A 12972-nucleotide genomic window follows, 5' to 3' on the forward strand; every position below is an offset into this window, starting at 1 on the left:
AGAGAGAGAGAGAGCCCAGCAGAGTTGTCGAAGGCTGAAAAGACGTTACAAATCAATTCAACAACTTTGCGGGCTTAAGTAATTAATGAAAATATAATTTTACATCTAAACCAAATCCCAAAAAGATTTCGTTGGCATTCAGGGAGATGAATGATTGACCAATTTTATTTCATATATTCAAATGCCAACGCAGTGGCAACTCCAAAGCCAAGCTTCATTGAGCAGAGAGAGATTCATTCGGTTGTGGAAGAGAGAACGTACTGCTTCAGAGCGCAGCACACGATCAACCAGTTGGTTCGGACACTTCAACGTATTTAGATATATTGTCGGCTCGTCTCCAGCGGATCGGGCGAAAATAATACAGAAAAATCACAGCAACAGAAACCGACACGGAGAAACGAAAAGAGAACAAAATAAAACGCGATCTTAGTTAACATTCGCATCGAGTATACGAAGCGTGAAACATCAGCAGCGGCGACACAAACTAAATAGAACGAAAAAAGTGCAACAACAAATTCGTCAAGAATCAAAGTAACGGCAATTCGTGCAAGTGTAAGTGCCTGCTATGTATGTATACATATAAGTGTGTGTGTGTGTGTGTAACTAATTTTAAAAGGCAGCTTGAGAGCTAAAACGAACTTAAACTAACGTATTAGGCGAAATAAGCGAAATACGCCCCCGCGCAATGATAACACATAAATATATACATATGTACATATTTACATATGTATATATGAGTATGGAAAGATACCGTAATGTTTAATAAAATACAAATATAATAAGTGCATGCAAATATCCATCCATTGTGCTTGTGAAAAACTGGAAATTACGCAAATTTCCGAATAATCTCAGAGAAGTAAAACATGTGGAAAAACGACTCAAAGCAAAACCGATTTCACTGCCTCTGGAGCAGGTGTACACGAGTAACAGTATTAGTAATCGAAAAGCAGTAAAAACACACACAGACACACACAGCAAAGAGACATAGACACGCATGGGAGAGCCAGCCATGTTTGTTTTTATAGCCGAAAAATCTTGTCAGATGGGCAAATAATCAGGATAACAATAGACTTTCCCACCCACTGACCCGGTGGAAAACTATACGCATAGTGACGCCTGCTATAAGCCCTTCCAAGCTTCCATTCAGTCAGTGATCAATAGAGCTGTGTCATCGGCGTATCGTAGCCAAGGAATGCGGCAGAAATACACACACATACTCGAATGTAGATGTTGTTGTTTTTTATACATTTTTTTGGGGGGCTGTCTCGTATTGCGCCCCGAGGGGTGCCTGCACATCTTCATCTGGGAAGCGATTGATGTTTGCTTTTGGCTCTCATCTAAATTACGGCCCAGACACGACATTGAGTCCGGATTCCTATGATCTTGGCCAGTTTGTTAACTTGGTTAGCGGCTTCGCTCTTTTGTTGTGTCGTTTGGTTTGGTGTGCCCTCTTGTCTGCGCGAGCTCCGCCTCATCGCTGGGATTGGATGAGATGGCGGCTCGTCCGTCACAGCCTGTGCCAAGCGCTAAAAAAAAAAAACAAAAATAAAAGTAAAACGTGTCTGTCCCATAGCCCAAAAAGACGCTCAAAAGCAGCATCATCAAGACAGCAGCAAAAACAAAGCTACGGCAAAAATCAGCAAAGACATAAAAGTCAACCGGTTGGTTGAGTTTCAAGCACCGCAACAGCAACAGCAGCGGCTCCCGCTCCCGCTCTAACCCCACAATACACTCCACCACCACCCCCCCCCTTGAGCAGATGTGTACGTTAAAGCTAAGAAAATAAGGCCAGCTTAAGGGGCCCAAAGCGTTTGATACGCTTGCAGATCCATCGTTCTTTATGATTTTGATTGAATCCATCAAAACTAAAAATATTTTAATGTATTCCTTCAGCAGCAGCAATGTTATTCTCACAGATACGTCAGCTACTATAGTATATAATGAAGTGATAAACATGCAGCAAATCGAATGATCAGAGCAGGGTTTCAGTCAGATATGTCTATAATAGGTCTGCAGGTCGGAACTTCTTTGCTTCTGCTCATAATCGTAATACCCTCTGCAAGTGTATACAAATACCGTACACACTTACACACACACCACACACACACTCGCACGTAGATATGTAGATAAATCAAGATACTTATAAATAACAATCTAGATGGGCAGACACAGATACAGAAGAAGATGAGGCTCGGGGTGGAGTGGACCTCCTCCGAAGCTCGGTGGCTGAAATCTGTTTAGCATAGTTTATTTTGTTGCTAATCGACGGACAGTGGTGTGGTCCATGTGTTGGTGGGTGCGGTGGGGGCGGGTGCTCTGGCGACTTTAGATCCGTTTGTTTAGCTGCGGCTCGAAAGATGCTAAATACGAGTATGTGTATGTGTATGTGTATGTGATCAATAACAAAATGGAATATTCCATTGATTGGAACCAAGCTGACTTTCTTTTCTGCCATCCGTTAGATTTGCAATTTTTATGAATCATTTAAGCCACAATTTAGCTGGAGAATGTTAATCGGAGATAAGCTTAATATTAAAATCGACATTCAATTTATATTTAATTAAATTATGGAATACCATTGAGCTTGTTTCAAACATAATGCACTCTTTGAATGATTCAGTATCCGAGAGAGCCATAAGAGTTTCGGTTCGAGTCTTGTGAAATACTCGTATTTTTTTGGCATCCATTACCCCCTGACTTGATATTGGGCAAATTATTTAGACACCACCTGCTAATTCGATTGATAATTGTCTGCTGCTGCTGCTGACGCCTTTGGCAGAGACATTTGATGTCTAAACTCCGGCTGGGGGGCTGGAATCAAAGTCATGGGACTGCTGCTGGCACTTCTACTACTGTTTGGGCCACAAATCCGAATCCAAACAATTCGAGAGTTGCTCCCAAGTGTAATTGACTTGTTGGCAGAGTAAATCCCATCCCATCCCGCTGCCCCACAATTAGCACCACACCAAAAAAAAATAAAGCTTATATTTTTACATACATTTATAACTTAATTTGATGCTGCCTGCCCAGCCCCTGTCCTCCCCAGTACATTACATGCAATTGGCTTTGGCTTTGGCATTTTCGTATCGTGTTTTATTTTTTGCACGCCATTTGAAAGCGAGGCGCGAGAGAGATGTCATATAGGAGTAGTACTACGTACTACGTCTATTTGTTGCTCCAGCGGCTGCTGTGTATTTATTAAAATGCTAATAAAACGCCAAATGCCGCGGCCAAATGGCCATTCAAATGCGAAAGCCAATGTCTTTGCGATGGTTCAAGGATGAGGATGAGGCCAGGTCGGGCCAAAGAAGACCGACTACGACGCTGCTATTGATATGGTATGAGATATATGTTTGCCATTTGCCGCCTCTGAAGCCTGGCCGCACCATACTCATATCATGGCGCCTCTGACTTCCGACTTAATGACAGAAACAACAATCAATAGCCACCGACCAACGACCAACGACCACCGACTACAGGTTTCATCAAGTGAAACTCTCGTCATGACATGACAAGACTCGACTCGACTCTGCTTTCGGTTGGTTAATTTTTGCTGCCGCCTGCTGCTTCTGCTGCTGTGGATCTGCGATCCAACTAAATCAAATCACTTGAGTTTTCATTATATTATTATAAGAGGAAACGTTTCGTTTCGTTCTGTTCTGTTCTGTTATTTATCTGTGTGAGCCGCGAGAGCAGGCAGCCCCCAGGAGATACAAAGCGTTAATTCAATCAAATTCATTGCGACAAAACAACAATGCAATGAGAAGACGTAAGAGACGAGTAAGAACTCAGTCAATCAGGTCGGGACTACATTCGTATTCGGACTACAAGATATCCGAAATAATCAGCTGCTAGTCACGGAAATATCAAATATAGTTCGAATAGTTACACAATCCAAGATATATGTAGATACCAATATATATACCAATATATCACCACCCTATCCGGTGTACAATCACCAAGAGGGGTATTAATACACAAACAGAAAGAGTCAAAGTCTGGATTCCAAACCGCTTTGAGCAGTTTCTTGGGAAATGTGAAGAAAAGAGCTGCGGTGTGCTGCACGCAAGAAACAAGTCTGCCGATCTCTCATTAAACATAAACAAGTCATTTATTTAGATACAATTAAGGCAGAGCAATGCCAGAGGCAACGGCAGCGATAGAGGCAGCGGCAGAGGCAGGAAACTAAAAAAAAACTCTCATCAGGCATTACTTAGAAAACGTATTAGATTATTTATTTTTTATGCATTTTAATTTGATTTCTGTGAATCGTTAAGCATACGCCGTGTGTGTGTGCGGCACGCATTAATTTTATTGCATACTTAGGAGCGTCGCAGATGCAAAGCATAGACTAAATACCTTTCCTTGTTTTATGCTTGTTTTATGCTTATGCCATTAATCATTCAATTTGTTTATTAGATGTCGTTGAAGCTAAAGGAGCCACGTGTCGTTGGGGATTTAATGCAAATTAGTTCGTGCTGCACAGAATATATGTAATACTCTTAGTCGCGGAATTATATTATTATTTTGTGACCCGACCCCCACTCAGAGCTGATAAATCTGTTGCTGGCTCAGACATCGCACAAGTTCCAGTTGGAAGCGAAATTCATTTATCTTTATCTGAGAGCATTTCTGTGTGTGTTTTTTTCTCCTTTTTTTTTTGCTTTTTGCGTTGTACTAAACGCAGACTTGGAAAGAGATATCATACCATGAGTATGTACATACATACATATGTATGTATATATGAATGAGCATATGTGGCGGAATTTGATTTGGGACGTCATTTAGCATTGCTTATCGCCAGACAGCAATGAGCTAAAACTTGCAAATGTACACAGTTCCACAGTTGCAGCCAAAGCATATAATAAAAATAGCCACAAACAAGCCACAGTCGACTCCTATTAATACTTGTCGAGAAAAAACCCACTGCACCCAACACCCAAGTCTATGGATTTTCCTGGGAACTCACTGAGAAATACTAGTCAAACAACTTGACTCGGCTTGGCTTTGGCTTTGGCTTTGGTTGGCTCTTCTGCTTAATTGATACGAAACGATACGATGGCATAGGGAAAAGTGCATTTACGAGTATTTCCAGCAAACAGCAGAGTTTGTAATTCAAGGTGGCCATAGGCATCTCCTATTGTATTCCTACTCTTCCTATTTGCCTTTGTAGATCATGCTGTAGCCACATGGACATATGAGGATGCGATGCTTCTGAAGTTACTCGAACATGGACTTTGATTTCTCGGATTTTTGTGAGTATACAAATTTAATTACCAGATAAGCTACAGAGAAAGCAAATTCAAATTCAAATGGGGTCCTTGCTGGTGGCCCCATTGAAGGTTGGCCTCCCGTCCTTCCCCTTGGGGCGTCCAAAAATAGACACCCATGGGTACCAGGCCATCCCCTCTCCCGCGTCCGTGGCAAAGACAATTGGGAAATATGTTTGATATTTGGATTCCGATGAATATTAGTATTCCCCGTACGCCTAGCGTGTGCTGCGAGAGGGGAGGGGTTGGATGTGCATGCCACTTCTGTGCGGCACGAAACGAGCAAACTTGTTTGATCAATATTTGTCCGCCGAGTCGCAGGACTCGCAGCACTCAAATATTTGCACACTGCTCATGATGTTACCTGTGCTCTGTCAGTGCTCAGATATGCTCTACCGACGCTCGACGTGACCAAAAGAAAAACACGATAGAATAACAATAATACACGTACAAAGCAAATAAAACTCGTGTAATTATAAAACCGAACACACTCGCACTCGAGTGGAGTGGAAACAGTTTTTCAGTGTGATTACTGGCAATGCATTTGTGCAAATAAAATATTATTTGTTTGCCATCAAAGAATACAATTGCATAAACAAAACGATTTAATTATATTTGATGCACGAGTGGCGGCTGTTTTTTCTTTTTATTTCTTTTATTTCTCTTTATTACCCCTACCCTGCAGAGGGTATTATGAGTTGTTTGTCTGTTTTTAAAGCTAACTTTATTCATAGATAATAAAAAGTCGGTTTTTAATCACAACAATAGGGAAATGAAATAGGATAAATGTATAGAAACGAATTTTCAAATACAAGTAATTTAATATAAAGCACATAAAATATATTCAAAGATTATTAAATAATCGAATGGCATACATTCATAGATCGATGTCATCTACATTTGATTATTCGTGGACCATGGAAAATCTTATGAATATATCATATATGTAGCTGTTATAGGAACAATCAATCTGCCAGGGTATTCCTCAATTGTTTCTGTTTTGTCGTGACTTTGGATTTCATTACTTGAATTTTCGCTTTCGATTGTTACTTTTATTATTTTGTTTACTACTCGTATACCGATTCGTAGGCCGGGTTTTATTTTTTTTGAAAAATTCCTCCTTCTCCTCCCTCCGCCCTCCGTTTTTGCGATGCATTTTCACTGCTCAGCGAAGAGTGAAGAGTGCATCAACCGCCTGCTCGCTCAAACGTGCGTTAGATAATTGTTTTCGGAGATGCAGCGGCAGCATCGGATCGAGCAGAATAACTAACACAAACTCAACTCAACACAAAAATTAATTTGTTTCCATGGATGCTGCCCCCGGCGCTGCCACATTGGCTGCTGCCTGCCTGCCTGGCTGCCTGTCTGCTGCTCTTAACTTGGCCATCAGTGCAGTGCCGTTCGTTTTGGGCCAAGCAACGAGAGCTGAGAGCGCTCAGATTAAATAGATACTATACGAAGCAGCCCAAAATAATTAATTATGGACTATCCCAAGGCACTGAATGGTAATGGTAATAGTTATGATGTTCGTTCTGGTCCCTTTGGTATTTCGTATTTCTGCATAAATTACACAACAAATTTATTTGGCACGTCAACGGCATCGCATTACTCCTTGGATATTCATATCGATCAAACAGAGCGAGAATTACCCAGGGTCTGTCTGACTGTCTGTCTGTCTGTCTGTCTTCTTATCGTAAAGCCACGAATTCTGAATACATTTAAATGGAATTACTATCTGTGCTGTGCTGCGGTTTACGCCCCCGCCACACGAGGCAAAGACTGCGACATTTCAATTCCAAATAAATCTCTTTCAAAGTATTTTGGAAACCATTTATCCCACAGACAGCTAGCAACATTAAATACTAAATCTGTATCCTTCCTGCATTCCTCGTGCAGCTCGGCAAGACCTACTGGATGGAATCGACAACTATGCCTTGGACCTGTTCATGCAGGTCACTGCCGGAGTGGGAGGCCTCGAGGACAGCAGCGCCCAGCCCGGAGGCAATGACGTGCTCGGAGCAGCTGCCGCCACCAAAATGGACTCGCCACACACACCCCCGCCCATGAGCCTGAGCAGCACGCCCCATGTCCATGGCCATCTGCCGGAGAGTCCACCCGACTCGGGCTCCGAGCCGGCCTACAGTCCGCTGAATGAGACGCATGGCCTGGGTATGCTGCCGGGACGCGGGGACCATCTCATCTATTCGAATCTGGGGCCAATGGTGCACTCGCAGCCGGGCAGCATGCTGCAGACAGACATGCAGTACGTGTCGCATCAGCAGCAGCAGCAGCAACAGCAACAGCAACAACAGCAGCTAGGCATCGCTGGGCATAACTTTGCGACGCCACAGGCGGATGTGAGGGTCAAGCACGAGGCAGGGCTGATCATGAATCCCAATAGCCTGCTGTGCCAGCAGCCCATCAACGAGCAGCAACAGATGCTGCACCACCAGTTGCAGCAGCAGCAGCAGCAGCAGCAGGTGCAGTTGCAGCAACATCCGGAAATGGGCCAGCAGCAAATGATCTACCAGCACTACGAGAATGGGCCAGAGCCGGGTCCAGGCCATGGCATTTATGGTGCTGGCAGCTACCAGAATCTCTCCACCTGCACGTTGACCTCCTCGCTGGGACTCGGCGACCGGGTGCAGGTGATTGGGACCAGCCAGCTGTCGCTGAACCGCACCTCGGCACCCTCCACACCCGTGCACTCGCTGTCCCGCAAGCGGAAGATGTCCACTACGCTGGATTGCCCGGAGTTTGCGCCCACGGCCAAGGTGGATGCAGGTCTGGTGATGAGTCCCCTGCGCGCCTCCCATCACTCCCTGAGCCATAGCCACAGCAACAGCAACAGTAACAGCCATGAGGCAGGCAGCGACCTGGCCAAGACACCTGCCCACTCACACTGCTCCGCCTCGGTGTCGCCGGCCCTGTCCGGCATCCACTCGCAGGCGGACAACAGCCTGGACGGACAGACGGCCGGGGGGTCCGGTTCGGGGTCGGGCAGCGAGGCCGGGGATCCCGCCCAGACGCAGTGCATCCGCTTCAATGCCTTCCAGCCGGAGAACTGGCACAAGCTGTTCGACCAGAGCCTGCAGGAGCTGTCCGTGATCTACTACCGCGTCGATGCGGACAAGGGATTCAACTTCAGCGTCTCGGACGACGCGTACGTGTGCCAGAAGAAGAACCACTTTCAGGTTACTTGCCATGCCCGACTCCAGGGCGATGCCAAATTTGTGAAGACCCCGTCCGGCTTTGAGAAAATCAAATCCTTTCACTTGCATTTCTACGGCGTCAAGTTCGAGGCGCCCAACCAGACCATACGCGTGGAGCAGAGCCAGTCGGATCGCTCCAAGAAGCCATTCTATCCAGTTCCGTGAGTATCCGCCACGAATATAGCTCCCGCCGCCGCCATAGAGTAATATATATGTAATCCCCTTGCGCAGGATCGATCTCCAGAAGCATATCGTCAGCAAGATCACCGTTGGCCGGCTGCACTTCTCCGAGACGACCAACAACAATATGCGCAAGAAGGGGCGCCCCAATCCGGAGCAGCGATTCTTCCAGCTGGTGGTGGGCCTCCATGTGCACACCATATCGGGCAACTTTCCGGTGATGAGCCATGGCAGCGAGCGGATCATCGTGCGCGCCTCCAATCCCGGCCAATTCGAGTCCGACGTGGATCTGTGCTGGCAGCGCGGCCTCACCCAGGAGTCGATCTTCCATGCGGGCCGCGTGGGCATCAACACGGACCGCCCGGACGAGAGTCTCGTGGTGCATGGCAACCTGAAGGTCTCCGGCCACATTGTCCAGCCCAGCGACAGCCGCGCCAAGCAGGAGATCGGCGAGCTGGACACCTCGGTGCAGCTGCGCAACCTCCAGAAGATCCGCATCGTCCGCTATCGCTACGAGCCCGAGTACGCCCTCCACTCGGGCCTGCGGCGGAAGAGCGACACGCGGGAGATCGTCGACACTGGCGTCATTGCCCAGGAGTTGCGCGAGGTGATACCAGATGCGGTCCAAGAGGCTGGCAGCGTTGTCCTGCCCAATGGCGATGTCATCGAGAATTTTCTGCTGGTCAACAAGGTGAGGACTATACTACCGATTCCATATATAGCCGACTCCATTCCTTTACCCACGATTCCCCTGACAGGACCGCATTCTCATGGAGAACATTGGGGCCGTCAAGGAGCTGTGCAAGGTCACTGGGTCCCTGGAGACGCGCATCGAGCATCTGGAGCGGGCCAACAACAGCCACAATAGCCACCAACTGCGTGCCAAGGATCTGCTGGAGCCACGTTGCCTGCTCCCCCCAGATAGAGGGGCCCTCAGGTCCTACATCAGTCGGCGGGACGGCTACGAGATCTGCTCCAGCCGCTCCCTGCAGATTGTCATCTTCGTGCTGATCATTGTGATGGCAGCCTGGTAAGTACCAAGGGGACGCCTCCAGACACAGCTTAAGCCCTAGCTAATCCCGATTTTTCCCTATCTGATGGCAGCCTTGCGGCCGTGTCCACGCTGTACTTTGTGGAGCACAACAAGCAGCAGCAGCTGGACGGCTACCAGATCTTTGGCAACAGTCACATCTTCCGCACGGACACGCCCACGCACCTGAGCGAGGACGACCGCCACTACTTCCAGCACAGCCTGCACACACTCTTCAAGAACAAGACGCACGTGGCCTGGCCCAGTCTGATGTACGCCACGAGCACATCCCGACCGCCCGCCTCCGCCTCCGCCACGGGCCCACGGCCCGGCGAGGATGAGGCCGAGGAGCTGGCCGCCGTGATGACCAAGCCGCAGGTGAATCTCCAGCAACAGCAACAACAGCAGCCACAGCAGCAGGGGAAGCACAGTCGCATCACGACATCAGCGCCGAGGTTCAGCAACAAGACCATCAGCAGCAAGAAGACCAAGTGGCCGCTGTCCCAAGAGGTTCTGAGGCAGGCGGCCAGTCAGAAGGCTCTCCAGGCTGTGCACGGGGCACGGGCAGGGGCCACGCCTCCAGCCAGCGGCAATGAAACGAGCGCCTCCGCCTCCACCTCCTCATCCGAAAAGCCCCCACAGACGCAGAGTCAGAGCCAGTCCCAGTCGCAGTCGCAGTCCATTTCCCTGCCCCAAGACTTTGAGAACAACTCCATAGACATTGATGCTCAGCAGCAGCAGCTGGTGGGGGGCAAGCAGCCATTGTCTGCTCTGAAGCTGGACGAGCACATTGTGGTGGTGGGCACCATAGCCAGTCCAACTTCGGAGGGAGCAGAGGGAGTAGCCCACGCTGTCGGCGATGTTGGGGTGCCATCCGTCGGCCAGGCCATTCGCAAGCTGAACACTGGGGATGCGGTCATCTACAACGTATACAAGACGGTGTCTCCGCCCACGGCGAACCTGGCGCTGACCACCAACAAGGTCAGCACCGAACCCTCTCAGAGCACACTCTCCCAGGTCCTGGACGTGCCGCCTCCGGCGTCGCCTCCCGTCCGCAACAGCAGCGGTGGTCATGAGAATGCCGATGCCCTCGACCTGCAGAATCTGAGCAATACCAACGAGTCCGTGGACAATCCTATCTCAGCGCTCTTTGGGTTCGTGTTTCCGGAAACGGGCGTCAGGGACTCCAGCGTGGGCAGGCGGTCGGCCAATCAGCGCAGTCTGGACTGGATCGTGCACAAGACCCTCAAGACGGGGCTCTTTGGCCAGCCGGCGGAATGCACTGGCGAGGAGTCGGTCAGCGATAATTGCCAGGTAAGAAGGCAAGAAGCCTTCCCACGGTCACGCGGTTACACTCTCCATTTGCCCCTCCACAGTCCGTTTGCTTCCAAGAGCTACCGTCGCCGAAGACACAGCCGGATAACGTGGACGCCAATGTGAAGGAGCAGCATGTGGAGGATGATCTGCAGTCCGCCGAGCAGGAGCAGGAGCAGGATTCCGATTTTCTGGCCCCACAACCAGCGTTGTCGGCCAGCAACGAGACAACGACTTTTGTCCACGGAAAGAGCTCCCACAAAACGGATGCCCAGGCCAAGCATTTCTCGGAGGACACAGATGCACAGCCAGCATCCAGCCAGGTGGAGCAGCTGCCGAGGCCCGAGGTTAATCCTCCACCCATTCAGTTGGATTGCTGGAGCGTTTTCAGCTGCGTCCTGGCAGCCCAATACAACCTCACCATCGACGTGGAGAAGTTCTGTCCCAGTGCGGGAAGCTCCCTGAACGTTAGCTACATAGTCCCAGTGTCGCGCTATCTCCAGGCCAGCAATCTGGAGCTGCATTTCAAGTGAGTCGCGATTCAGAGTCAGACTCAGAGCCAGACAAAGGGCCCAAGTACAGCGTTGCGTTTTACTCTCCTTGACAGCTCGAACAAGCCGCTGCAGTGGTCCATCTGCATTGATGAGGATCAGGCCAAGGCCAATGCGAATGCGAATGCGCAACTCAACGAGGACGATGAGGCTCCTGCCAGCAGCGGTGTGAAAGTCATCAAGCAGCTGGGCAACAACAAGCTGATCCTGGCCCTCGATATGCCCGAGCACGGGTACTTCTTGCGCGACTTTATGCTGCGCGCTAGCCACGATCTGGAGCAGGTGAGTGTTGCAGGACAGATATTCAAGGACCAAATTATCATCCAAGTCAATCGTTTCAGCAAAAACTATGCGATGATAACGCTCACCTGGCGAACCCTATACTCCAGTACAACTTTAGAATCGTAAGAGATTGTGATTAGTTTACAATTTAAATTAATTGGCACGGATTGAATCTGAATCTCCGGAAATGCATATGCTACGAGTAAAATATGATGTGAATGCCTGTTCGTGCGCCAAGGCACCAAAATTAGGAAAATACGATTTAAAACGTAAATAAAACTGTTGATCAGATGGATGGATGGCCATGGCCATGGAAGTGGAAATGAATACATTTATACGTAAAGACAGCAATCAAATAAGACATGCAAGGATCCATTATCGACAATTTAAATAAAATATTTAGAGAAATCTTTTATTCCAGGCTCTTTGATTGGGAGGGAAGGCTGGGCACTATCCAGACATCTATTTAATTGCAAACTTAACGAATCCTAAGCTTATATGTATCAGACGGCAAAGGGCTGATCTTTGCCATCCTCATGGTATTTGATGTACGTCTCGCCGTGGGTAAAGTCTTTGGTGCCCTCGAGCCGGCCACGTGGTGGGGCCTTCGCATAGTCGAAGGACTTGTCCGACTTGCCAAACAGCTCGTTGGCCATCTCGATGTCCTCGCGGTACTTGCCGACCACCACTTTTTTGCCTGTGATGGGATCGGTTATGTCACCAAGTGGATAGACCACTTTTTCAACAGCATGCGTGATGAGGCGGGTCATGCGCTCGTTAAGCTCACGTATCAGGACCACATCGCCGGTTTTGCACACCTTTTGCGGATCGTGGGCAAAGAAAAAGTCGTCCTTTTTAAAGTACTAAATGAAGGGGAAAAATGGAAGCCAGTTAGGCGAATCCCATGCGACATTTCGTTTGCTGAGAGCGGCTACAAACCATATTCAGATTCTTGTCCAGTTCCATGCGGCGTATGCGTATCTTGGAGGCATTTTGCTTAATGCAGGGCATGCATTGGCCCATCAACAATAGTCCACGCCTCGACATCTCTTGGAGCAAGTTTAATTAAACAAATTTATAAACAAAATGTTAAAGAAATAATCCAATTTTGGCGATACTAGCAGCTGATTGCT

General features: G+C 48.3%; 2 protein-coding genes across 2 annotated transcripts; one reads left to right on the forward strand and one right to left on the reverse strand.

Moving 5' to 3' along the window:
* The first annotated feature begins 272 nt into the window (after positions 1–272).
* LOC111075064 lies at positions 273–12247 on the forward strand. The gene is made up of 9 exons (XM_041591786.1): positions 273–552; positions 5174–5255; positions 7167–8643; positions 8714–9353; positions 9421–9692; positions 9767–11006; positions 11069–11535; positions 11614–11839; positions 11899–12247. Exons 2-9 carry the CDS (start codon positions 5231–5233, stop codon positions 11977–11979), a joined length of 4428 nt encoding a protein of 1475 aa, XP_041447720.1. The 5' UTR covers positions 273–552; positions 5174–5230; the 3' UTR covers positions 11980–12247.
* On the reverse strand, positions 12227–12970 carry LOC111075067 (28S ribosomal protein S17, mitochondrial). Its single transcript, XM_022368151.2, has 2 exons — positions 12779–12970; positions 12227–12702 (listed from the first exon to the last, which is right to left on the reverse strand). The coding sequence occupies exons 1-2, from the start codon at positions 12884–12886 to the stop codon at positions 12343–12345; spliced, it is 468 nt and encodes a 155-aa protein (XP_022223843.1). The 5' UTR covers positions 12887–12970; the 3' UTR covers positions 12227–12342.
* Positions 12971–12972: the final 2 nt, after the last annotated feature.

Source organism: Drosophila obscura, unplaced genomic scaffold (assembly GCF_018151105.1).
Source record: "Drosophila obscura isolate BZ-5 IFL unplaced genomic scaffold, ASM1815110v1 contig_151, whole genome shotgun sequence".
NCBI classification, from domain to species: domain Eukaryota; kingdom Metazoa; phylum Arthropoda; class Insecta; order Diptera; family Drosophilidae; genus Drosophila; species Drosophila obscura.

Bases quoted from the DNA above. Each gene is read 5' to 3' on its own strand.
- LOC111075064 (XM_041591786.1), top strand. From the start codon at position 5,231: ATGGACTTTGATTTCTCGGATTTTT. The intron at 8,644-8,713 runs GTGAGTATCCGC...CCCCTTGCGCAG, and splicing joins AAGCCATTCTATCCAGTTCC to GATCGATCTCCAGAAGCATA. The intron at 11,536-11,613 runs GTGAGTCGCGAT...TCTCCTTGACAG, and splicing joins AATCTGGAGCTGCATTTCAA to CTCGAACAAGCCGCTGCAGT.
- LOC111075067 (XM_022368151.2), bottom strand. From the start codon at position 12,886: ATGTCGAGGCGTGGACTATTGTTGATGGGCCAATGCATGCCCTGCATT. The intron at 12,703-12,778 runs GTTTGTAGCCGC...CCCTTCATTTAG, and splicing joins TGGACAAGAATCTGAATATG to TACTTTAAAAAGGACGACTT.